Here is a 25,035-nt window from a genome sequence, read left to right as displayed (position 1 = left end):
TCACCCTTGAATAACAAAAATGGTGGACGACAGTAATAAACAATACATCAGAACAGTCAACGAAGCCACGCCATGCAAATATACACTCTGACAGTCTTTCCTTCTTCCTGACCTGTTACCTTCTTCACTAACCCACTTCTTCTTCGTACAGGCCTGGCTCCACCCTTCACCTTCCCCTCATCTCTCTTAATTTATCCTCTCTCCTCTACTTCTATCTCTATTTCTATCTCTCTATTTCTATCTCTTAATTTATCCTCTCTCCTCTGTTTCTATCTCTCTATTTCTATCTCCTAATTTATCCTCTCTCCTCTATTTCTATCTCCCTATTTCTATCTCTATTTCTGTCTATATCTATCTCTTAATTTATCTTCTCTCCTCTATTTCTATCTCTCTTTCTGTCTCCTAATTTATCCTCTCTCCTCTATTTCTATCTCTCTATTTCTCTCTTAATTTATCCTCTCTCCTCTATTTCTATCTCTATTTCTGTCTCCTCTGTTTCCTCTATTTCTTCACTAACGCACTTCTTCTTACAGGCCTGGCTCCTCCCTTCACCTTCCCCTCATCTCTCTCTTAATTTATCCTCTCTCCTCTATTTCCCATTTTCTGTTTTTCAATCATTACTTCACTGCCCGTTCTCGTCCATCCCTTTCCTTTCTTTCCCCTCGCTTCAACTTATCACATTCTTCGTTCGTTACGATAAACACTTACATCCTCTACATGCTTAGTACTATAAATATACCCTTGATTAAAAGAACAAAGAAGAAAAAAACAGCTTGGTGGAGGGTGCGTGGGTAGAGTCTGGCAGCGGATCGAACCCTCTATTGTTAGTTCGTTATACTCTCATTGAATTCCATCCCAGCACAACGATGAGAGAAGGGATGACGTATTCTGGGTGCAAGGCTGTAAGGGCAATGAAGGGGTGTAGAGCGAATACGGGAGATGTAGGGGAGTGTAAGGAAGTATAAGGGAGTGTAAGGTAATATAAGGGGGCTGTTAGGTGGTGTTAGGGAGCGCAAGTAGTGTAAGGGAGCCGTAAGGTGGTGTAAAGGGAGGGTAAGGAGGTGGAGGGGGTTGCAAGAGAGGATGTAGGGGGGGTGTAGAGGAGGTGTAAGAGGGAGTGTAAGGATGTGTAGGGGAGTGTAGGGTGTTGGTGCGTGTTGGTAGGCTGAGTTGCTGGCACTGGGGGGAAGGTGAATGGGGGGGGGGGCATCCTTTTTTTTTTTTTTTTTTATTACAGCTAAGGAGACCGTTCAAGGGCATAAAGAAAAAGTTTATAAAAAAGCCCGCTACTTACTGCTTACTTACTTACTACTTACTACTGGTTAGTGTGTGTGTGTGTGTGTGTGTGTGTGTGTGTGTGTGTTGCCGGGGGGGTCGTGGTGCCATTTCAGACTCACTCACTCACTCGTTCACTCACTCTTTTACTATCTCCCTCGTGATCCTCTTGTCTTGGTATTTGAGTGACTCAGGAAAACAATGTACCTAATTATCATCTTTGTTTACTCGTTCTTCTTACTCAATTTCTTTGCTACAGGGCACGAAAAGATTGTATTGTGAGGCTGGGTTATGTGTGTGTGTGTGTGTGTGTGTGTGTGTGTGTGTGTGTGTGTGTGTGTGTGTGTGTAAATCTCGGTCTGCTTCTACGGAAAACAAGATAAGAGACAAAAATAAATCCAGAGAGAGAGAGAGAGAGAGAGAGAGAGAGAGAGAGAGAGAGAGAGAGAGAATTGAGAGGTTATGAAGACACCACTCGCCTGGCTTTTGTCTTTCGTCATCTCAGCTTCTTTCTCTCTCTCTCTTTAAAAGCATATTTCTAACCCTTTAAGACACTATAACCTAACGTAACCTTTTTTTAATATTGAGTCTTTAGCAATGTTGGAATTTCTTCATGTTTATACCTAAAGGAAACAGAAGAAGCAAGAGAGAGAGAGAGAGAGAGAGAGAGAGAGAGAGAGAGAGAGAGAGAGAGAGAGAGAGAGAGAGAGAGAGAGAGAGAGAGAGAGAGAGAGAGAGAGAGACGAATGACAAGAGAAGAAAAAAAAGAGAAAGAAAACAGAGAAACAGAGAAAGTAAACAGAAAAGAAAACTGACGAGAGAAAGGAAACAAGCGAATGACAACAAGAGAGAAAGAAAGAAGTACAAGAAGAGAGAGAGAGAGAGAGAGAGAGAGAGAGAGAGAGAGAGAGAGAGAGAGAGAGAGAGAGAGAGAGAGCAGTTAAAGAGAAGCCGGGGTGAGGAAATAAGATCAGACTTTATCGCTATTTCTACAAACAGGAACGCAACACGGAACAGACAGACAGGCTTGAGGGACTGGGTTACGCTGCTTGTCTTCTTTTCCTTCTTCGCCTCCTCATTTTTCTACTTCTCCCTTCGCATCAATATTTTCCCTCTCGAATCGTGAAAGTGGGAATAATGCAAAACCAAGAACTGCTTCATCATATTTTTCTGCTTGGTAACACACACACACACACACACACACACACACACACATAGGCACTCATTGTCCACTATCTCAGAACACCGGATCCATACGCGTCTCTCTCTCTCTCTCTCTCTCTCTCTCTCTCTCGTTCCGCAAAGGAGTAAGGATAATTATAAACGGTACTAGGTAAACATCGAGCCTTTAGTGAAGTGAAAAAGACGGATTGTTTACTCTGATGGTGGTGGTTGTGGTGGTGGTGGAGGTGGTAGGGTAGGTTAGGAGTATTAGTGACCTTTCCGAGCGGTTGTGGTGGGCGGGCGGCAGCTGAGTCAACCAAAAAATGTGTTAAGTGAGCGTCCATGAAATTATGTTTATTATGGTATGTCCGTAGAAGTAGCAGTAGTAGTAGTAGTAGTAGTAGTAATAGTAGTAGTAGTAGTAGTAGTAGTAGTAGTAGTAGCAGCATAAATAGTAGCAAAAGAAGGAGGAGGAGGAGCAAGAAAAAAAGATAAATGAAAGAAAAAAGAAGAGAAAGAAGATTAAGAAATGAAGATTGCCGAAGGAGTATCACGTTAAAGGTTGAGAGAGAGAGAGAGAGAGAGAGAGAGAGAGAGAGAGAGAGAGAGAGAGAGAGAGAGAGAGAGAGAGAGAGAGAGAGAGAGAGAGAGAGAGAGAGAGAGAGAGAGAGAGAGAGAGAGAGAGAGAGAGAGAGAGAGAGAAGAGAGAGAGAGAGAGAGAGAGAGAGAGAGAGAGTGTTTTCGTTCCTCGTGTGAAAATGAAATCTCTTGATGTGCGTGTATGTGTGTGTGTGTGTGTGTGTGTGTGTGTGTGTGTGTGTGTGTGTGTGTGTGTGTGTGTGTGTGTGTGTGTGTGTGTGTGTGTGTGTGTGTGTGTGTGTGTGTGTGTGTGTGTGTGTGTGTGTGTGTGTGTGTGTGTGTGTGTAAAGTTGTCGTGAGTTTGTGTTTAATTTAATGAGAAAACACGTCATGCACCTCTGCCACACCCACAGAGAGAGAGAGAGAGAGAGAGAGAGAGAGAGAGAGAGAGAGAGAGAGAGAGAGAGAGAGAGAGAGAGAGAGAGAGAGAGAGAGAGAGAGAGAGAGAGAGAGAGAGAGAGAGAGAGAGAGAGAGAGAGAGAGAGAGAGAGAGAGAGAGAGATGGGCGTGTCCTCAATTAAGAAGGATAGGGAAGAGGGTGGAGAAGGAGAGGTGAGGGAAGAGGGGAAAAGGGAGGAAAGAAAATAAAAGAAGAGAAAAAGTAGGAAGATCAAAGAAAGTAGAGAAATAAAAGGAAAAAGAGGCCTGATAAAGGAAGAAATCAAGCAAGGAATAGGAGAGGAGGAGGAGGAAGAGGAGGAGGAGTAGGAGGAGGAGGCGGTCGAAAGGAGGGTAAGGCAAGGGAAAAGAAGGATAGACAAAATAGTATAGATAGATATGAGGAAGATGAGAGAAGAAAAGGGGGAGGAAGGAAGAAAGGAAGCATGAGGTAGAGGAGGAGAAGAGGAAAAGGAGGTTAGCTTTGGAAGTGAAGAGAGAAGAGGAAAAGGAGGTTAGCTATGGAAGGGAAGAGAGAAGAGGAAAAGGAGGTTAGCTATGGAAGGGAAGAGAGAAGAGGAAAAGGAGGTTAGCTATGGAAGGGAAGAGAGAAGAGGAAAAGGAGGTTAGCTATGGAAGTGAAGAGAGAAGAAGAAAAGGAGGTTAGCTATGGAAGTGAAGAGAGAAGAAGAAAAGGAGGTTAGCTATGGAAGTGAAGAGAGAAGAAGAAAAGGAGGTTAGCTATGGAAGGGAAGAGAGAAGAAGAAAAGGAGGTTAGCTATGGAAGTGAAGAGAGAAGAAGAAAAGGAGGTTAGCTATGGAAGTGAAGAGAGAAGAGGAAAAGGAGGTTAGCTATGGAAGTGAAGAGAGAAGAGGAAAAGGAGGTTAGCTATGGAAGGGAAGAGAGAAGAGGAAAAGGAGGTTAGCTATGGAAGGGAAGAGAGAAGAAGAAAAGGAGGTTAGCTATGGAAGGGAAGAGAGAAGAAGAAAAGGAGGTTAGCTATGGAAAGGAAGAGAGAAGAGGAAAAAAAGAAAATATACAGAAGAATAGAGACGGGTGAGGGAAGAAAACAGGTGAGAAAAGAGAAACGAGGCATGATAGATAAAAGGAGGAGGAGGAAAGGGGAGGAAAAGGGAGGGAAAGAGAGAGTAAAGAAAGGTGGACGGAGGTATAGATAGATAAAGGGAAAGAGAGGGAAGTAGAGGGATGAGGAAGAGAAAACATGGCGGATAGATGAGGAGACGGCATAAAATTGAAGGGGAGGAAGGGAAAAGAAGAATGTAGAGAGAAGATGCAGGAGAGAAAAAATATTGTTAAATGGAAGGGAAAAGAAGATAAAAAAAAACATAATGAAAGGAAGATTATTTTTATATCGGTAAAGGAAGCAGCTCAAGGGCAAAATTAAATAAAAACAGAAAAGGACGCCTACCTCTGCTCCTATAACAAGAAGTACACATGAAGTACCAAAAGAGAGGTCATCTTCGGGTGGAGAGGTGTGTTGATACTCGTTGGCAGGAGGAAGCACAGACGAATGAAGGCTGTTCCAGTTTTTACCAGTGAAAGGGATGAAAGAATGAAGATGCTGGTTAACTCCTGCATAAGGGGTTTGGACAGTATAGGGATGAGCGAGAGTAGAAAGTTGCGTGCAGCGGGGCCGCGGGAGGGGGGGAGGAATGCAGTTAGCACGTTCAGAAGAGCAGTCAGCATGAAAATATCGATAGAAGACGGAAAGAAATGCAACATTTCGGCGGAATTTAAGAGGCATAAGACTGTTAGTAAGAGGAGGGGAGTTGATAGAAAAGGCTAATTAAAAGAGAGGGAAAACGGAGAATGGAGGGAAAGACTGAGGATGATAGGTGCAGCAAGTATAGACCAGTGGTGCTCAACCGTTTTTGCCCAATCCAGCCTTTTCACCATACTTCAAAAAGTCATCTCCCCTTTTCCACGATTGACTAATTTGAAAAAAGCACACCTCCCCTGCGGGGGGAGGGGGTATCAACAGCGTCACTTCACAGGGGGCGGGGCTGTACGCGTTGCAGGGGCCTAGGGAGACCATAAGTGTGGCCGCCCTGTCCATGGGTAAGTTATTTTGAACATTTCTGTTCAGTAGCTTGTGGCACACCGTCCGATAGGCTGCTGCAGCAGGTAACCGATACATGCTGCATATTGAATGGGCAATAAGGAATGAATGGAAAACTTAAAATGGGAAATAGAAGGGAGAGGTTAACTGAAGAGAAGAAAGAGGAAGGGAGGGGCAGGAACTGTTTGTAAACAGGCGAGGGGAAGGAGGTGGAAGGAGAAACGAGGGGGAAGGGAGGGGATTGCCCGTCACCTGATCTATTCCCAGATGCATTCTGGTTAATTAGAGACGTAGGTAGTAATTGGCTAATAGTGATGAATGAGCCAGGTGTGTGTGTGTGTGTGTGTGTGTGTGTGTGTGTGTGTGTGTGTGTGTGTGTGTGTGTGTAGAGGGAACAGCTGCAGAAACAAACATTGCAACCAAGGTGTAGCCACGTGTATACCGAGAGAGAGAGAGAGAGAGAGAGAGAGAGAGAGAGAGAGAGAGAGAGAGAGAGAGAGAGAGAGAGAGAGAGAAAAGCACATATACAGTACTCACTCAGGCTAACACATAATCCTCCTTTCCTATCCCACCACCACCACCCCCTTACCCCTTCTCTCTCACCTTTTACACCTGCAATAAACATCCCAGCCCCGCTAAACACCATTACCTGAGAAAATACTTCCTTCCCACCCCTTTCATGCCACTTCACCACCCTCTCCACATGTTCCTCCACCTATCAGCACTCCACTTCCATTCCTCTCCCCCCCTCGTCACACTAATACCATTTTTTGTCTCTCTCCACTTCGCTATAATCATGACGACCTTCAAAATGCACTACTCCCTTCTTTCCTCAATGTAACGGAGATGAGTCACCGAGGCCACGCGCAGCTTTATTTTGTGCCACCAACTTTACCTTTTCACTTGCCTAACAGAACCCACACGACCACTAAATTTCTGTGTTAAGTTCATGTTGTTTTGTTCATTTTGTTCGGGGAGGCGGTGGCTGAGTGGTTAGCGTGCGGGTGTGATGAGCCCGAGGACCTAACGTGGATTAAGATCTTGGCTTGGGCTAGGTTTCAAGTCATCACCGAGTTGTAGATTACCCTCACATACTGTCCGAATCTTCACTCAACCTTAACTTCAGAGACTTCGGTCAAGAGGAGCACCGGGGGGCAGCATGGGCCAAGCAAGAGTCATACATCACGGCAGCCACTATAAATAAAATTAGCCTGCGCCACTAACAGGCTGGGGCCGTCCATAAGGCCCCTCAAGAAAGTCCACCGGCGCTACAGGCAGAACAAAAAAAAATCTGTTTCTTCTTTCATTCGGTTTGCTGCTGATGGTATTACTTTTTTACCATTCCTATTTTTTCTTTATTTATCTTTCTCATATTTAAGTGGCCGCGCGTCCAAAGGTGTCCTCAGATCATTTTTTCAACTTTTATTTACAGCAAAGGAGACAGCACAAGGGCACAAGAAAAAGGAAACAATAAAAAAGAGCCCGCTACTCGCTGCTCCTGTAAAGAATCCGAAGAGGCGGCCGAAAGAGCAGTCAATTACAAAAGAAGAGGTGTCCTGATACCTTCCTGGCGTTTATGCCGGATAGCACTATTTTAAGCCTTCCTCTATAACAGACTTGGATGAGAGCACCTTCTGATGTTGGCACTAAGGTTGAAAGTCCCGCGAAAAAGGTTTTTATTCTCGCCTTACGCTGCTGGCCTCACCGGCGCGGGTTTTCCGGCATTTTTTGATTTGGCGCGAGAACACCTTTGGACGCGCGGCCCCTCGTGTATTTATTTATTCTTTTCTATTTATTTTTACTTATGGTATTTCTGGCTTCTTATTTTTTCTCCGTCGTCGTGTTCGTATTTTTTTTTCTTTTTACAACAAAGGGGACAGCTCAAGGGCACAAAAAAAGGAAACAATAATAAAAAGAAGCCCGCTACTCGCTGCTCCTAAAAAGAAGCCAAAGAGGTGGCCAAAAGAGGGGTCAGTTTCGGAAGGAGAGGTGTCCAGATACCCTCCTCTTGAAATAGTTCAAGTCGTAGGCAGGAGGAAATACCGATGAAGGAAGATTGTTTCAGAGTTTACCAGCGTGAGGGATGAAAGAGTGAAGATGCTGGTTAACTCGTGCATAAGGGGTTTGGACAGTATAGGGATGAGCATGAGTAGAAAGTCGCGTGCAGCGGGGCCGCGGGAGGGGGGGAGATATGCAGTTAGCAAGTTCAGAAGAGCAGTCAGCGTGAAAATATCGATAGAAAATAGAAAGAGAGGCAACATGGCGGTGGAAATTAAGAGGTAGAAGACTATCAGTAAGAGGAGGAGAGCTGATGAGACGAAGAGCCTTAGACTCCACTCTGTCCAAGAGAGCTGTGTGAGTGGAGGCCCCCCACACGTGAGATGCATACTCCATACGAGGGCGGACAAGGCCCCTGTATATGGATAGCAACTGCGCGGGGGAGAAGAACTGGCGGAGACGATACAGAACGCCCAACCTCGAGGAAGCTGATTTAGTGAGAGAGGAGATATGAAGTTTCCAGTTAAGATTTTGAGTTAAGGATAGACCGAGGATGTTTAGTGTTGAAGATGGTGACAGCTGAGTGTTGTCAAAGAATAGGGGATAGGTGTTTGGAAGATTGTGTCGAGTTGATAGGTGGAGAAATTGGTTTTTTGAGGCACTGAAGGACACAAGGTTCCTTTTACCCCAATCGGAAATGATAGTAAGGTCTGAGGTTAAGCGTTCTGCAGCCTCCAGCCTGTATTCGTCTCCTCCTCCTCCTCCTCCTCCTCCTCCTCCTTCTTCCTTTTCTTCTTATTAGTAATAGTTTTCGTATTTGTAATTGTCTTCTTTTCTTTTTTTTCTTTTTCTTCTTTTTCCTCCTCCTCCTCCTCCTCCTCCTCCCCCTCCTCCTTTTTCTTCCTTTTCTTCGTATTATTTGTAGTGTTCGTAATTGTCTTTTCTTCTTTTTCTTTTTTTTCCTCCTCCTCCTCCTCCTCCTTTCCTCCTTTCCTCCTCCTCCAACACCTTCGCCAACTCCACTAAACTCACCTTAATTTTTGCTCCCCCTCCCTCCCAGCACCCCAAAAGTTTACCTCCTCTTTTCTCCTCCATATACACATTTCCCTTCTTTATCCACTCCTCCTCCCCGTCCACACCACTTCTATATCAAGCTCCTCGCCTCTGCCCCCCCCCCCCCCCACACACACACACACACTCCCAGCATCCACATCCTCCCCCCAGCATCCCTCCCTGTTCATCCCGTTGCATGTAACAGAGATGATCACCGAGGCCACGGGCAGCCACACTAACTCATCTCTTCATCTCCTCCCCTCGCAGCATCCACAAGTTCCTCTCCATCACGCGGCCCTTCGCCCGTAACGTGACGCAGTCCCAGATCGTGGTGATGATGCTGGTGATTTGGACGTGGACCATTCTGTACAACCTGACTTCCACCCCGCTAATCGGTATGACGGAGACAGGTGAGTGGCCCAGGTGTACAGAGGAGAATAGACAGGTACACAAGACAGGCAGGTACACTAATAAATACAGACGGGTAGAGAAGTAGAAGGCAGGTGAGTTGGCCCAGGTGTACAGGAAGGAAATAGATAGATGCACGGAAGACAGACAGGTGTACAAATGAGAATAGACAAGTAAACAGAAGACAGACAGGTAGACTAAGATAAGACAGACAGGGTGGATGATGTAACGTAAGGTTCATTAAAGACGCATAGTTAGTTATACAGGCTGGCTGACGGATTAATTGTATTAAGAGAATAGACTCAGACAGACAGACAGACAGACAGACAATAGTACATACTCACTGACGGGCATAATGTATTGACTAAAGGATGGAAACTTCAACAGACAGACAAACTAACCAACACAGACAGAGAAAGAGACAGACAGACAGAAACAGTGACTTAAGAGAATTATATAAGGAATGCAAACTTGAACAGACAGAATGACCGATAAGCAGACAGACAGGTAGAGATATTCACTGACAAGCATGATGATTTAAAGAAGGAACCCAAACGAACTGACATACAGACATACACAGACAGACAAGCGGCTAAGCAGACAGACAAATGTAACGAGATGCGAAGAAAATATAACATACACTCAAACACAAAGAAACAGAGAGACGGATGGACAGGAAGTCAGACAGAGGAACATAGACTGGCAGGTGTAAAAGTCCCGTGTGAAAATAATACCGACAGACTAAGTAGAAAGACACACAGACAAAGCGGTAAATATATACGGATGAGGCAAATACTAAAACAAGGTGATACATAATACGGATGAGAAATACCGTTGCCAAATTATCGTACTCAGAACATCGTGTTTTCCAGTTTCTAACCCATAACTATTGCCAAAAAAAAAAAAAACTAACCATTTCAATAACTATAAATGAATCTAATTATCGGGGTGGAGGAGGCAGTTTTGGGTCGGAAATCAGCAAATATAAGAGGCTGAGTACGACAATCTGGCAACGTTGATGAGAAAGAAAGTATTTATACCCTCAGGCAGATAAGGGAAAATAGTAATAGATGGACATTTTTTACATCTTTTTCTTCATCTCTTATTATTAACGTTATTAGTATTCATGTTTATAATTGTCTTCTTTTTTTGTTTTTCTTCCTCCTTTTCTTCCTCCTCGTAAAATTGATTAACAGGTGTGAGATAAAAAGAAAGGGAAAGTATAAAAGGAAAAAAATAAAACGAGAGAGAGAGAGAGAGAGAGAGAGAGAGAGAGAGAGAGAGAGAGAGAGAGAGAGAGAGAGAGAGAGAGAGAGAGAGAGAGAGAGAGAGAGAGAGAGAGAGAGATGTAAACAAACTTAGTAATTTATGTCTTCCGTTCCCTGCGATGTGTTTTGATGTCTTAATTTTTGTGTCTCTCCTGCACTAGACAAGAGAGAGAGAGAGAGAGAGAGAGAGAGAGAGAGAGAGAGAGAGAGAGAGAGAGAGAGAGAGAGAGAGAGAGAGAGAGAGAGAGAGAGAGAGAGAGAGAGAGAGAACTGTTCTTTATCTTCTTATCTTATCCCCTTTCCGTCTCCCTCTTTTATGTCAGACGTCAACACCAGAAACTTTTTAATAGCATCCAATCCCTTATCGTCAGTATCCAACACCATTCACACAGGATCCAGCACCTAATCGCTTCCTCCTCCTTTTTGACAAACGAACTCATTCCCTTTACAACAGGATCCAACCCCCTTCCCCACCTCTTTTTCAGTGTACAAGAAGGAGTCCTCGCTGTCTGTCACAATCCCAATCCCTTCTTAAACAGGATCCAACCCCCTTCCCCTTCATAATAGAATCTAACACCTTACAGCACACGATCCACCTCCATTTCAGTGTACAAAAAGGCGTCCTCGCAGTCTGTCACAATCCCAATCCCCTCTTAAACAGGATCCAACCCCCTTCCTAAAAGAATCTAACACCTTACAGCACACGATCCACCTCCCTTTCAGTGTACAAGAAGGAGTCCTCGCTGTCTGTCACAATCCCAATCCCCCCTTAAACAGGATCCAACCCCCTTCATAAGAGAATTTAACACCTTACAGCACACGATCCACCTCCTTTTCAGTGTACAAGAAGGGGTCCTCGCAGTGCGGCCCCGTCATCCCCAAGCTACTCATGCAGCGTATACACTCTGGCCTCAACACTATCTTCAACCTGGTGGTGCCCATGTCCGTGATGGTTTACTGCTACTACAAGATATTCAAGGAGGTGAAGACCCATCTGGCGAGGTGAGCCGCGGGGGGGAAGGGAGGGAGAGGGGAAGACGGTTGGAGGGTAAGGTAGGGAGGGAGGGAGATGGGAACAAAGGTGTGATGGGAAGGTGGGAAGGGAGGGAGATGGGAAAGTGAAATATAAAGGTGAGGAGAGAGATTTTGATGGGGGGAAAAATGGGAAGAAAGTGGGATGGGAAGGTGGGGAGGAAGGGAGATGGGAAGAAAAGTGAAGGGATGGGTGGGGAGGGAGGGAGGTGGAAAAAAAGATGAAGGGATAGGTGGGGAGGAAAGGAGGTAGAAGGAAAGATGAAGGAACAGGTGTGAAGGGAGGGAGATGGAAGGGAAGGTGAGGAGGGAGAGAGAGGGGAGGAAAAGTGGGGTGGGAAGGTGGGGAGGAAGGGAGATGGGAAGAAAAGTGAAGGGATGGACGTGGAGGGAGGGAGGTGGAAGGAAAGATGAAGGAACAGATGTAAAGGGAGGGAGATGGGAGGGAGAGAGAGGGGAGGAAAAGTGGGGTGGGAAGGGCTGTGTGAATGGTGGGAAAGGAAAGAAAAAAAAAAACACCCAAACAACCGAACCTTTCAAAAACCATGCCGATGAAAACCTCTTCTTCTTCATCATCATCTTTTTCTTCCTCTCCTTCTTCATTTTCTTCTTTCTTCTCCTTTTTCATCTTCTTTTTTTTGTAACGGTTTGCTAAAAATGAGTCTTCTTCTTCGCATTATTCTTGTTCTTATTTTTGTTCTTACTCTCATTTTTAGTCATGTGTATCGGTGTGTTGAACATGTCTTCTTTTCTTCTATTCCTTCTTGTTCTTCTTATTCGTGTTGTTATGTAAGGATGTGTTGAAAAATATGTTTTCTTTATCTTCTGGCTCGTTTCATCATCATCTTCCTCTTCTTCTTTTTCTTCTCCTTTTTCTTTTTTTCTTCTTGTTCTTGTTCTTCTTCTTCTTCTTCTTCTTCTTCCTCCTCTTCTTTTTGTGTAAGTGTGTGCTGAAAATATCTCCTCCTTCATTTTCTTGTTCTTCTTCTTCTTCTTCTTCTTCTTCTTCTTCTTCTTCTTCTTCTTCTTCTTCTTCTTCTTCTTCTTCTTCTTCTTCTTCTTCTTCTTCTTCTTCTTCTTCTTCTTCTTCTTCTTCTTCTTCTTCTCCTTCTTTTTCCTCTTCTTTTTGTGTGTGTGCTGAAAATGTCTCCTCCTTTATCATCTTTTTGTTCTTCTTCTTGTTCCTCTTCTTCTTCTTCTTCTTCTTCTTCTTCTTCTTCTTCTTCTTCTTCTTCTTCTTCTTCTTCTTCTTCTTCTTCTTCTTCTTCTTCTTCCTCTTTTTCCTCTTCTTCCTTTTTGTGTGTGTGCGTGCTGAAAATATCTCTTCCTTTTAATCTTCTTGTTGTTCTTATCCTTGTTCCTCTGCCTCCCCTCCTCCAGGATGCGTGACTTCGCGGACGTGGGTGTGCGGAACAGCCTCATCCAGCAGAAGCAGATCACGGAGACACTCTGCATCGTGCTCCTGCTCTTCTTCATCTTCTGGGCGCCTTACATCGTGTACTCCATGTCCCTCGTCTTCTGCGGCGAGAAATGCGTCCCCCTCATCTTCAACCCCATCGTGAGTGTGGGAAGAGGAGGAGAAGGAGGAGAAGGTTATGGGAATGTATGGCGTGCTGGAAGTAATAGGAGAGGAAAGATAATGGAGAGGAGGAAGGAGAAGGAGGAGGAGAGGAAGGATTAGAAGAAGGAGAAACTCATGAGAGAGAGTATATGTGATAATGCGAGTAAGAGGAAAGGAATGATAATGAAGAGACGAAGGGATAGAAGGAGGAAAAGCAAAGAAAGAGAAGGAGGAGTATATGGCATAGCATGATGGGAGTAATACGAAAGATAATGGATACAGGATGAATGGAGGGAGAGAAGGAGAGGAAGAAGAGCAAGAGGTAGAGGAAGAAAGAGAGGAGAGTGTAATAGGGGAGAAGAAAGGAAGGGAGGCAATGGAGGGGCCACAAGGAGGGAAAAGGGAGGGTTGAGGTAGTTTGAATAGAGAGGGGGAGAGAGAAAGGGGGAGAGAATAAAGGAAAGGAGGGAAGGGTGGGTTATAGGTAGGTATGAAAGGGTGATGAGAATGTAGTGGAGGGAATGGAGAGAGAGAGAGAGAGAGAGAGAGAGAGAGAGAGAGAGAGAGAGCGAGAGCGAGAGCGAGAGAGAGAGAGAGAGAGCGAGAGCGAGAGAGAGAGAGAGAGAGAGGTAAATGAAGCTGCAAGGTAATTACAATCCCTAAGACTCCTTCTTCACAGGGAATCACTCCTTAAGAACTCCTCTCACCTTCCCACAAGATAGCACACACCAGCGCGCCTCAATTCCACAGATAACCACACAGCAACCCACCACACAGCAACCCACTCACCTGCCCTATTTACTAACTGGCAAACATCAACACATATTTTTTTGTTAGTTTCCACCACCAGTATTTTCTTATATCTTCTTGCTCATGATAACAAACAGACTAATACACACTTATCAGTTACTCCAGGTGGCAGTACATGAAGCGTCCTCAGGAGAAGGAGCGTAAAGCCCCGTTCACTCTTTGACGAAGTTTACCACCATCGCCGGTTTTTAGAAATCGCTGCATCCGCCGGAGAAAAACTGTCGAAATGAGTATTTCATCGATTCCGTGTCTGCCACCCCGCACGAGGTCGGCGAGTGTGGTCAGCGAGTCCCCTCGACCTCCGCACGAGCCCGTCGATTTGTGGAAAATGGTCATTTTTGTGGAAGATCGCCTTCAATTCACCCGTTCGGCGTTCGGCGTCGCACGACAACGGCGAATGCTAGCTGCGACTTTCCTTCGAGGCCGTTCGGCGTCCTACAATGTCGGCGATTTTCCAGGTGTTTGGCGATATAGAGGGAGTGCGAGCACTCCCGCCACAGTTCTTTCCAACATACATGCCTCCCCCCTACCGCGACCCCATTGCACACGACTTTCCACTCTTAATCATCCCTATTCTGTCCAAATTCCTTATGCAAGAGTTTCAAGACACCTCTCAACCCGAAAATGAACTCTCTTCCAGCGGCTGGATGTGTACTACATGCACAACATGCGGACAACGCCACTCACACTGTGGCGCGTCCCGACAACTCGAGGCAACTCACGGCGACGCGACACTCGCCAAACTCTTTGGTCAACTCGGTCTCGCACACACAGCATTCAGGGAGCAGCTCAACGGTCATGAAGGTGGCCGAGCAGCGCTGCTGGTGGCAGCACCAGAGGCCGTCTGCCTCCTGCTCGGCCGTCAGGTGCAGGGCCGTCACCTGCTTGGAGGCGGGGAGTGACAAGCGCGTCCTTGTATAGGGCAAGGACATACCGTATGTAGGGAGCGATTTGGCCCCAGACCTCGATTTGGGTCGCGGGAGCTTGGAGTTGGTTGGCGGAACTTGGAGTTGACATTGCATGGGCCGGAGTCTAGATCTAGTGGGCATGCCTGTCCCTCAGCGCTCATTTTTTTTTTTTTTTTTTTACAATAAAGGAAACAGCTCAAGGGCACAAAAAAGTAAACAATAATAAAAAATAAAAAAAGCCCGCTACTCGCTGCTCACAAAAAGAATCTAAAGAGGTGGCCAAAAGAGAGGTCAATTTCGGGAGGAGAGGTGTCCAGATACCCTTCTCTTGAAAAAGTTCAAGTCGTCAAGTCGTAGGCAGGAGGAAATACAGATGAAGGAAGATTGTTCCAGAGTTTACCAGCGTGAGGGATGAAAGAGTGAAGATGCTGGTTAACTCTTGCATAAGGGGTTTGGACAGTATAGGGATGAGCATGAGTAGAAAGTCGCGTGCAGCGGGGCCGCGGGAGGGGGGGGAGGCATGCAATTAGCAAGTTCAGAGGAGCAGTAAGCATGAAAATAACGATAGACGATAGAAAGAGAGGCAACATGGCGGCGGAAATTAAGAGGTAGAAGACTATCAGTAAGAGGAGGAGAGCTGATGAGACGAAGAGCCTTAGACTCCACTCTGTCCAAGAGAGCTGTGTGAGTGGAGCCCCCCCACACGTGAGATGCATACTCCATACGAGGGCGGACAATGCCCCTATATATGGATAGCAACTGTGCGGGGGAGAACTGGCGTCAAGCTGTGGTCACTGCCTTCTGCCTCCCGATTGGCTACTTGAAGGCAGGCCGAAGTGTCGGTAGTCTAGTTACGTGTGTTTAGTCCTTGCATTTGCGTTGCATATACCTGTTTGTCATCAGTGTGTGCGTGTGTGTGTGTGTGTGTGTGTGTGTGTGTGTTCCTTTTTCGTCCCCTCTCCTCCTTCGTCTTCTTACCTTTTCAATATCCTAAGATACCCATCATCTCTTTTCCTAAAGCCCCGTTCACACTTTGGCAAGGTTCGCCACAGTCGCCCTGCCCGACGTTTCTTCTTGTGCTTCATGTGACTGAGGCGTGTGGACATGTTCCTCTACATTGGCTACTTCCTCGGGAAAATCTTGTAGTGGAGAAGGTGATGATGGAGGAGGCTAACTTTTCTTGGCGTCCTTTTTTTTATCTTTTCTTGGGTGGAAGATTGGACTAGAGGAGCGCCATAGCGTAGTGTAGGTGGCGGGCGACTTATAAAGCCGACTCTACGGCGCCCCATACACTGATACACGTTCCCAGGGCCAACTGCACGCGCGTGTGGCGGTGCATTTCGCCGTAATCGTATCGAGTCCTCAACCTCTGGCGAGGACTCGAAAGGGGTCGAATGACCTCGGAGGGGTTCGAGAGAGCTCGGAGGAACTCGTAGAAGCCCTCGTTGGTCCTCGAAAGGCCTCACCCCCCCAAAAAAAGAGATATATCGCCGTATCGACTCACCGAAATTGTGTGCGAGTCTCCATAGCTTCGTCGGAGTCGAAGGGCCTCGCCAATTCTTGGTAGGACGTAGTAGGCCGTCGCCACCCAAAACAAACTGGCGAGGCCCTTCAAGCAGCTGGCGAGTTCCTTCGACCCCGCACGGCACCGCGGCGATGTCGACGACTATACAGACGTACGAGGATCTGCCAGTCCGCACGACAACACACAGTTTTGGACATTCGCCGCCCAAATTCGCCAAAGAATAAACATGTTCATTCTTTGGCGATATTTTTGCCGCTACACCGGCGACTCTGAACACTCACTACGAGAAAATGGCGAGGTATGCATGACATTAGCGATTTGTCCGGAGACTACGGCGAAAGTCCGATTCGCCGTAGTCGCCGACCACTTTCACCAAAGTGTGAGCGGGTTTTAAGGGACAGCCATTTTTTCCTGGTTTTCACTGGGAGAGACAGGCAACACATCCCAGGAAGAACAAGAAACAAGTTGCAAAAGAAAAGTAACCTGTTTGGTGCACCGAGGGTCGCTATTTCCTTGTAATTTATGCCTTGTTCTTCCTGGGATGTGTAGTCTGCCCTTCCCAGTGCAAACAAAAAAAAATTACTGTCCCCCACGTCCCTTCTCCTCCGGATCCTCATATGAACAAATACACCTGCCTTCACCTGTCGTAAATACCTGTCTCTTCATATATTTTTTCTCAGTTGGCTCATCATTTAACGCCTTCTCAGGTGAACACAAACACCAGTACACTGTTTCTCCACCCAGATACCCAATGAATCAACTACACACACACACACACACACACACACACACACACACACACACACACACACACACACACTATACAATATACTATCACACATAAATAGCCTCACAAAACACAATGAGAACAACTACAACAACAACAGCAACTTCCTGAAACTCATAAAACCAACAGGTGAGAAATGCACACGCCAAAAACACCCCTGTCTCACGCAACACACACACACACACACACACACACACACACACACACACACACACACACACACACACACACACACACACACACACACACACACACACACACACACACACACACACACACACACACACACACACACACATATTTGGCCTCTCATTCATTCTTCTTTATGTTGGATCAGTGCCTAGCGGACTTTTTTGTTGTTGTTTTGATTTTGTTTTCCCTTGAGCTGCCTCCCGTGCTGTAAAACAAAACAAACACACCAATACACCTGTCTCCCTCTACACGTGTCCCCTTCCCGTCATACCTGTCCCAATTCCTTTACACCTGTCCCCCATTACACCTGTCCGCCTTCCTTTATACCTGTCCCCTTTCCTTCACACCTGTTCCCCCTTAACACCTGCCTCCCCCTTCCCTTCACACCTGCCTGCACACTTTCTCCAGAGTTACCTGTGCGGTTACATGAACTCCGCGTGCAACCCCGTCATCTACGCCCTTCGCTCGCAGTCCTTCAGGAGAAGCTTCAAGGAGATCATTTTCGGCACCCATAGCCATATACCAGGTAAGGGGGGAGGGGGTGGGAGGGGAGTGGGGGGGCAATGTGTATGTGTGTGTGTGTGTGTGTGTGTGTGTGTGTGTGTGTGAGAGAGAGAGAGAGAGAGAGAGAGAGAGAGAGAGAGAGAGAGAGAGAGAGAGAGAGAGAGAGACCTGGAAATCACGGAAGGCACATTGGCCAAGCACCTCCGAGACACCAACACCAGGAAAGCCCCAGGCCCGGATGACATCAGCCCTTTCCTGCTGAAGCACTGTGCAGGGAAGCTGTCTCAGCCCCTCACACGCATCTTCAGACAGTGCCTAAGCGCAGGGGCCTGGCCGACCCTGCGGAATGAGGCTCGTGTCACACTGGTTTTCAAGAAAAGGACAAAATAGACCCAACCTACTACCGCCCAATCTCGCTCCTGTCGGTTGTTAGCAAGATCTTGGAGCGGATTATTGCTGAGCAGCTGACGCGCCACCTGGAGGAGAACCATCTATTGTCTCCTCGTCAGCACGGGTTCAGGAGAGGTCGCTCGTCATCAGACCTCCTCCGACTGCTCAGCAAGTCTTGGCATGACGCCCTGGACTCTGGTCGCCCCTCACTTGTTGTTGCCCTAGATATTGCTGGGGCATTCGACTGTGTATGGCACAGGGGCCTCCTGGCCAAGCTCGAACAGCTCGGCATCACAGGACAACTGCTGCAGCTGTTTTCGAGCTACCTGCACGGCCGGAGTCTGAGGGTAGTGGTGAACGGGTGCACGTCAGTCAGTTACCCAATCACTCTCAGCGTTCCACAAGGATCAGTACTGGGCCCGATTCTTTGGAACGCATACTTCGACGAGCTGCTCCGTGGCCTATCAATGGCCTCAGCCTACGCCGATGACTGCACCCTGTCCCACAGCTACACCAGAGAGGAAACTGCGGACGTGATCGAAGCCACCAATCGCCATCTTGGTGACATCATGGCCTGGGGACGACGTTGGCAAGTTAAGTTTGCTGCCGAGAAGACCCAGGCCATGGTCATATCGCGTTCGGGGGAGGACGCCAGACTCCTGCAGGGACGGCTGAATTTTGGGGACGACACCCTGGCCATCAAGGACTCCATCAACATCTTGGGGGTGGAGGTCGACTCCAGACTCAGTTTCGACCGCCACCTGGAGTGTGTGGCACGCAGAGCCTCCCTGAGGGTGATACTCCTGCGTCGCGTGCGGCACCTGCTCGACGCAGACGGCCTCCTGAGGCTGTACAAAGCCCAGGTGAGGCCCGTCATGGAATACTCCCCTCTCTCCTGGATGAGTAGTGCCCAATGTCACCTCTCGCTGCTGGACAGAGTGCAGAGGAGGGCAGAGCGACTCATCCGTGATGCCAGCAGCCTTCAGCTGCAGCGACCACATGGACACCAGTGGCGGCAGCGGCAACATCGACAGCAGCTACATCACCAGCAGGACGCCCCTCGCTGCATGCTCGACAGCCTCGGGCATCGGAGAAGGGTCGGTGCCATCACAGTCCTACACAAGGCCCAGGTCCAACACACACCTCACCTGGCGGTACTACGGGTCACTTGGAGGAGAAGCCAGCACACCACGAGAGCGGCGGTGGCTAACGACCTCCTCCTTGAAATCCCGAGAAGCCGCACAGCCAGGTGCCAGAGGGCCCTCACGAATGCCACGGCCCACCTGTGGAACGCCTTGACGGGTGAAGTGGGCGTTAGGGCAATGAACACCCAGCAGGTGAAGGTGGCGGCTCATGCCTGGTGTCGCATTTACCCGCCCTAGTCACATCCGCCTGAGCACAAACACAGCTAGTGACAATGCTTTAAGATAGGCGACCTCAAGACAGAGGTCGTCTTTAGCATGGAGACAATTTCCCCGCCCTTTTGTCATATGTATCTCATCCCAAATGAGCACCACTGAGTGCCAGGTGCTCAGCGCTCAGTGGTGTTCATTTGGGATGTTTTTCACTGTGTTAATACAGGTTCTCTGATATATGTATCTCATGTTTAAATTAAAGAGAGAGAGAGAGAGAGAGAGAGAGAGAGAGAGAGAGAGAGAGAGAGAGAGAGAGAGAGAGAGAACGCACCTCTGTGGGTAGAGTCTCCTGAATGTGGAATGTGTTCACGGCCACATTTATAACTTCCTGTGTGCTCATCCCCCGGACGTGAGGGACTCACGTCCGGGGGATGAGCACACAGGAAGTTATAAAGCTGGCGGCCCACCACTGGAGAAACACACTTCCCACTCCAATGACACTTTAATGACAGTGCAGTGTGTGTATATGTGAATGTTTATAATGTATGTTTTTTTATTTTTTAGATTTTTTTATATAGACTTTATGCCCGAGAGAGAGAGAGAGAGAGAGAGAGAGAGAGAGAGAGAGAGAGAGAGAGAGAGAGAGAGAGAGAGAGAGAGAGAGAGAGAGAGAGAGAGAGTATATTAAACTTCCATCTAAAACACCAGGTGATCTCCTATACTAATAAGGGGCAATTAGGTACCTGCCTACCTGTGTGTGTGTGTGTGTGTGTGTGTGTGTGTGTGTGTGTGTGTGTGTGTGTGTGATGGCCCCCTTATTTGGTTCTTTTAATTAGTTGGCAATTAATCAGGTATGTAACAAGTAACGAGATTAATTATAATTTATCTGGCATTATTATTATTATTATTATTATTATTATTATTATTATTATTATTATTATTATTATTATTATTATTATTATTATTATTATTATTATTACACAACTGTTTTATTTTTATTTTTTATCATTAATAATATTGTTTTCTTCATTATTTTTTGCCTTATTCGTTTTTTTAAAGTGTGTAAGATCAGTTACAAGCGCCATCTTGTAATTGCTTGCTTGTTTGCACACACACACACACACACACACACACACACACACACACACACACACACACACACACACACACACACACACACACGTTATAAATAGCTGTTTCGAGGTAGATGACTACAGACGATCAATGTTGTTTATCAGGATGAGGAGGAGCATGAAACAGTAGAAGAGGTTCTAAGAAAAGACCTGTGGAGAGAGGGAGAATTTTAGTGGTGGTGGTGATGATGGTGGTGGTGGGGGTGGCGGTGATGATGGTGATGGTGATTGCAGGTATTAGTTTACACCTGATTGTATTGTGGTCAGTATACACACACACACACACACACACACACACACACACACACACACACACATTTTCTTTTTCGAGATCTCTATGGCGTAGTATTTTTTTTTATAGTGAAGGGATATTAACATAGTACGGGTAAAAATTATATCATTAAATTTTTTGTACCAGTGTGTGTGTGTGTGTGTGTGTGTGTGTGTGTGTGTGTGTGTGTGTGTGTGTGTGTGTGTGTGTGTGTGTGTGTGTGTGTGTGTGTGTTAGCATCATTTTTTTTACTTTAAATTACATCATAAGCTTTTTGTTATGTTTGTGTAGCTTTTGACTCACTCCTTGATTTCAAGCTCTGTAGGTGAAGAAAAAGATCGAAGGGAAGAAAACAGAAGAAAAGAGTGAAAGAAAAAGGAAAGGGAAGAAAATACAAGGAAATGGATATGATATTCCTTTCTTTCTCTCCCCTTCTCTTTCCTCCATTCTCCTCTCTCCTTCCTATATACCTCTCTTCCCTCGATCCCTCTTGTTTACCCTCTGCATTGCTTTTCTCTTTTTTCTTCCCCTATCCTTCCTCTTTTCCTCCCTTTTTCTTCCTTACCTATTATTTAATTTCCTCTCTTATCCTCTCCTTTAGCTGTCCCTTCCTCTCTTAATCCGTCCATCCTTCCTTTTCTTCTAATTCCCTCCCTCTTTCTCCTCTTGCCTCCATGCCTTCCTTCTCCTCCTCTCTCTCTCTTATTTTCTTCAACTTATTTCTTTCTTCCTTTATCCCTTTTTTTCTTTTATTTTGTTTCCCCTTTCTCTCTCTTCCTCCCTTCTATTTCCTTTCATCCTTTTTCCCTCTTTTTTTTCGTTCTTTCCTCCCTCTATACCTCCCTTTTTTTAGTTTGCTACCTTATTTCTTTTTCCTTAGATTTTGTTTCCTTAAATCCCTCTCCTTCCTTTTCTTCTTCCTTTTCCCCTCTCCATTTCTTTCCCCAGTATGTCACTCCTCTCCTTATTCTTCCTTTCCTTCTTTTCCTTCTTTTCATCCTCTCCATTTCTTTCCTCGGCATATCACTTTCCTCCCTCTCCTCTTCCCTCCTTCCCTCATTTTCCCTTCCTTCTCTCCTCTCCATATCTTTCCTCAGCCACTCCATCTTCTCTTCCTGCCTCTCCTTCCTTCTTCTTTTTCTCCTCAATCTTTCTTTCTCGGTATGTCTCTCCCCTCCCTCTCCTCTTCCCTCCTTCCCTCATTTTTCCTTCCCCTCTTGTATACTAACACGTGCCCGCCTGCGCTAGGATAGTTTAAGAGAAGGGTGCAGGTGGCTTAAGGTGAGTGTGAAGGTAAAATTAACAGGTGTGCTCGTTACGTGATCAGAGGTGTGTGTGTGTGTGTGTGTGTGTGTGTGTGTGTGTGTGTGTGTGTGTGTGTGTGTGTCAGGTGTGTTAATTACGTTCAGAAAGGTATAATGAATGGACAGGTGTGAAGGAGACAGGTAAGGGATGTGACCACTTGGATATTAGCTGCGCGTATGGCAGGTGAATGAATGTATGTTTGTATGTCACTCACGCGTTCATATCCACGTGTTTAAATCAGACACGTGAAAGAAGGCGTATTAAGGTGAATGGAAGGATTATCACGACGCTTTAAACTGATATGAATGGTAAAAACGGCGGCTGTGTGAATGTTTGGGATTTAGTGTCATGATTCATTTCTTGCAGATCATCGATATTCATAAAACGAGTACAAATAGTATTTACGTTTGTAATTACACACACACACACACACACACACACACACACACACACACACACACACACACACACACACACACACACACTGCACTCTCCTCACCCATCGCCCCTCCTACCCCACCACAAGCTCCATCGCCCCTACCCCCCCACACATATCAGCCTCCCATTCCCCGTCCCTCTTCTTTTTGTACTTGTTTCATTAGCAAAGAAAATTTTTATTTATAACATGTAAATTTTCAGCCTGACGGCTGCCGCAACTAAATAAACCGCTTATTATTATTATTATTATTATTATTATTATTATTATTATTACACACACACACACACACACACACACACACACACACACACACACACACACACACACACACACACACACACACACACACACCTAAAACATAATTATTATTATTTTTCGACAGCTTCGTAAACAACTGAAGCTTCCTTGAAGTATTAATTGTTTTCCGCAGGTGCCTAATTAATTACAAACTTAAGTATAAAGGTAAAAATATTTAATTCCATCCGTACACTTGTAGTTTATAATTATTACGCCAAGATAAAATGATATTTCATGCATAATATTATTTACTTTATATATATCTATATATATATATATATATATATATATATATATATATATATCTATATATATATATATATATATATATATATATATATATATATATATATATGCGCACAAAAAGACGGAGTAGGTAGTATTATCAGGTGCTCGTAATCAGTGCCGAGTGAGCGTGAGAGGCAGTGTCTGTAACAGGTGTTGTGTGGCCCTCCGCAGGGAGCGTCCACAGCGGCCTGTCGTGGCGCGCCGCGCACTCCATCAGACACTCAGTCGCGGGTAAGCTGGGTCTCGCTGTGTCTGTGGCTCGTCGGTGTCTGTGTCTCGTCTGTGTCGCGGCGGCGCACGCGTCCGCTTGCTCGTGTCGTTCAGGCTTGGCCATTCCGTCACTCAGTGTTTGGCTTGATTTTCCTTTTTGGTTCCTCCCGTCATTTTGTTTTGTTTGTTTGGCTTTCTTCAATGGGTACTTAGCCACATTCTCTGCTTTATAACATCTATGTTTTTGTCTTTCCATCCCACACACACGTCACTTTCTATTTTTTTCCATTTTTTTTTGTTTTCGCCTTTGCTACTTGCTGATAAACTTCCATAGATTTCTTTCCTTTTTTTCTTTTTTTCCTCGATTTCCCTTCTTTCCTAAGCTAAAAAAACCAGTGTTAGGTTATCGTTTCTTCCCCAACGTCGCACCACCTGGACGTTCATATTTGCACTGCATCGCCGCCGCTAAGCACCTGTCCATATTTTACTTGTCACTACGTGTGCGCTAATTGGATCACCTTCACGAATAACTCAGGTAACAAACAATTAAATAACTGCTAATGTTCTCATAAATACCACCTGTTCGCACCTGCCATGTGTTAACACCTTCCTAATAAGTTAATGAAGCAGGTATGATAGATGCATTAATTTATGGCATGTGTGTGTGTGTGTGTGTGTGTGTGTGTGTGTGTGTGTGTGTGTGTGTGTGTGGAGCAGGTGTATTATATATATATTTTTTTTTTCTTAATTAACATGTGTTGGTATTGTTAGCTGTGTGTGTGTGTGTGTGTGTGTGTGTGTTGCGTGAGACAGGTGTGTTTTTGGCGTGTACTCCTCACCTGTTGTTTTTATGAGTTTCAGGCAGTTGCTGTTGTTGTTGTTGTTGCTGTTATCATTGTGTTTTGTATGCGTGAGATTATTTATGTGTGATAGTGTGTGTATATATATATATATATATATATATATATATATATATATATATATATATATATATATATATATATATATATATATATTTTTTTGGAGGGGGGGTTGGGGACATAATTTACATGAGAATAACCAAGATTTTTTGCAGGTTTCCATATTTATATTTTTCTTTACCTTCTCTTTTTTTCAATTTTGACAATTTTATTATTTATTTTTTTCCTTTTTCTTTTTATTTTGTGACGCGTAAGATAAATAAGAACTACTGCTGTTTACGATTTTTTTCTTACAATGTGTGAAAGCGTTTATTTTTTTATTTTTTCTTTTCTCTCTCTCTCTCTCTCTCTCTCTCTCACACACACACACACACACACACACATCAGCTGTTATTATGCACAACCATATTCTTTTACGTTTAATCAGAGAGAGAGAGAGAGAGAGAGAGAGAGAGAGAGAGAGAGAGAGAGAGAGAGAGAGAGAGGTCTTTTCTAACCAAACTACGTAATAAAATGTATGACGAGAGGATGATAATGATGATAAGGAGGACGAGCAGGAAGAGGAGGAGGAAGAGAAGGAGAAGGAGGTGGAGGAAAACTAGAAGGAGGAGGAGGGGAAGGAGGAGGAAGACGAGCCATTAAATTACACAGATGAGGGGAGCAAGTCTTAAACATGAAAACGACCCGTGAAATTCATGAAAAAGGCGAAGAAGGTGTAAAGATGTGGAAAGTGATAATTAAAAGGAGGGAGAAGAGCAGGAAGAAGAAGAAGAAAAAGATGATGAAGGGAAAAAAGAAGAGAAAAAGGAAGAGAGGTGATGAAGCAGAAGCATATAAATAAAAG

The 25,035-nt window shown here is 45.4% G+C and overlaps 1 protein-coding gene across 3 annotated transcripts in view; it reads left to right on the top strand.

Annotated features, from left to right (window-relative positions):
* LOC127009881 (histamine H2 receptor-like) overlaps positions 1-25,035 on the top strand; it is a 43,209-nt gene that overhangs the window by 3,402 nt on the left and 14,772 nt on the right. For 2 of the 3 annotated variants that reach the window (XR_007762503.1, XM_050883361.1), the window contains exons 2-5: positions 8,856-8,998; positions 11,104-11,266; positions 12,677-12,854; positions 17,488-17,605. Coding sequence is in view for 2 of the 3 variants with exons in the window: in XM_050883361.1 (XP_050739318.1) it covers positions 8,856-8,998; positions 11,104-11,266; positions 12,677-12,854; positions 17,488-17,605 (602 nt within the window). In the remaining variant the exon portion in view is untranslated. The remainder of the gene's footprint in view (positions 1-8,855; positions 8,999-11,103; positions 11,267-12,676; positions 12,855-17,487; positions 17,606-25,035) is intronic. The other variant, XM_050883362.1, reaches the window with a different exon arrangement.

This window comes from Eriocheir sinensis, chromosome 42, assembly GCF_024679095.1.
Source record: "Eriocheir sinensis breed Jianghai 21 chromosome 42, ASM2467909v1, whole genome shotgun sequence".
Classification (NCBI taxonomy): Eukaryota; Metazoa; Arthropoda; class Malacostraca; order Decapoda; family Varunidae; genus Eriocheir; species Eriocheir sinensis.
The sequence above is the reverse complement of the archived record's forward strand: the minus strand, read 5'-3'. Positions and strand labels throughout refer to the sequence as shown.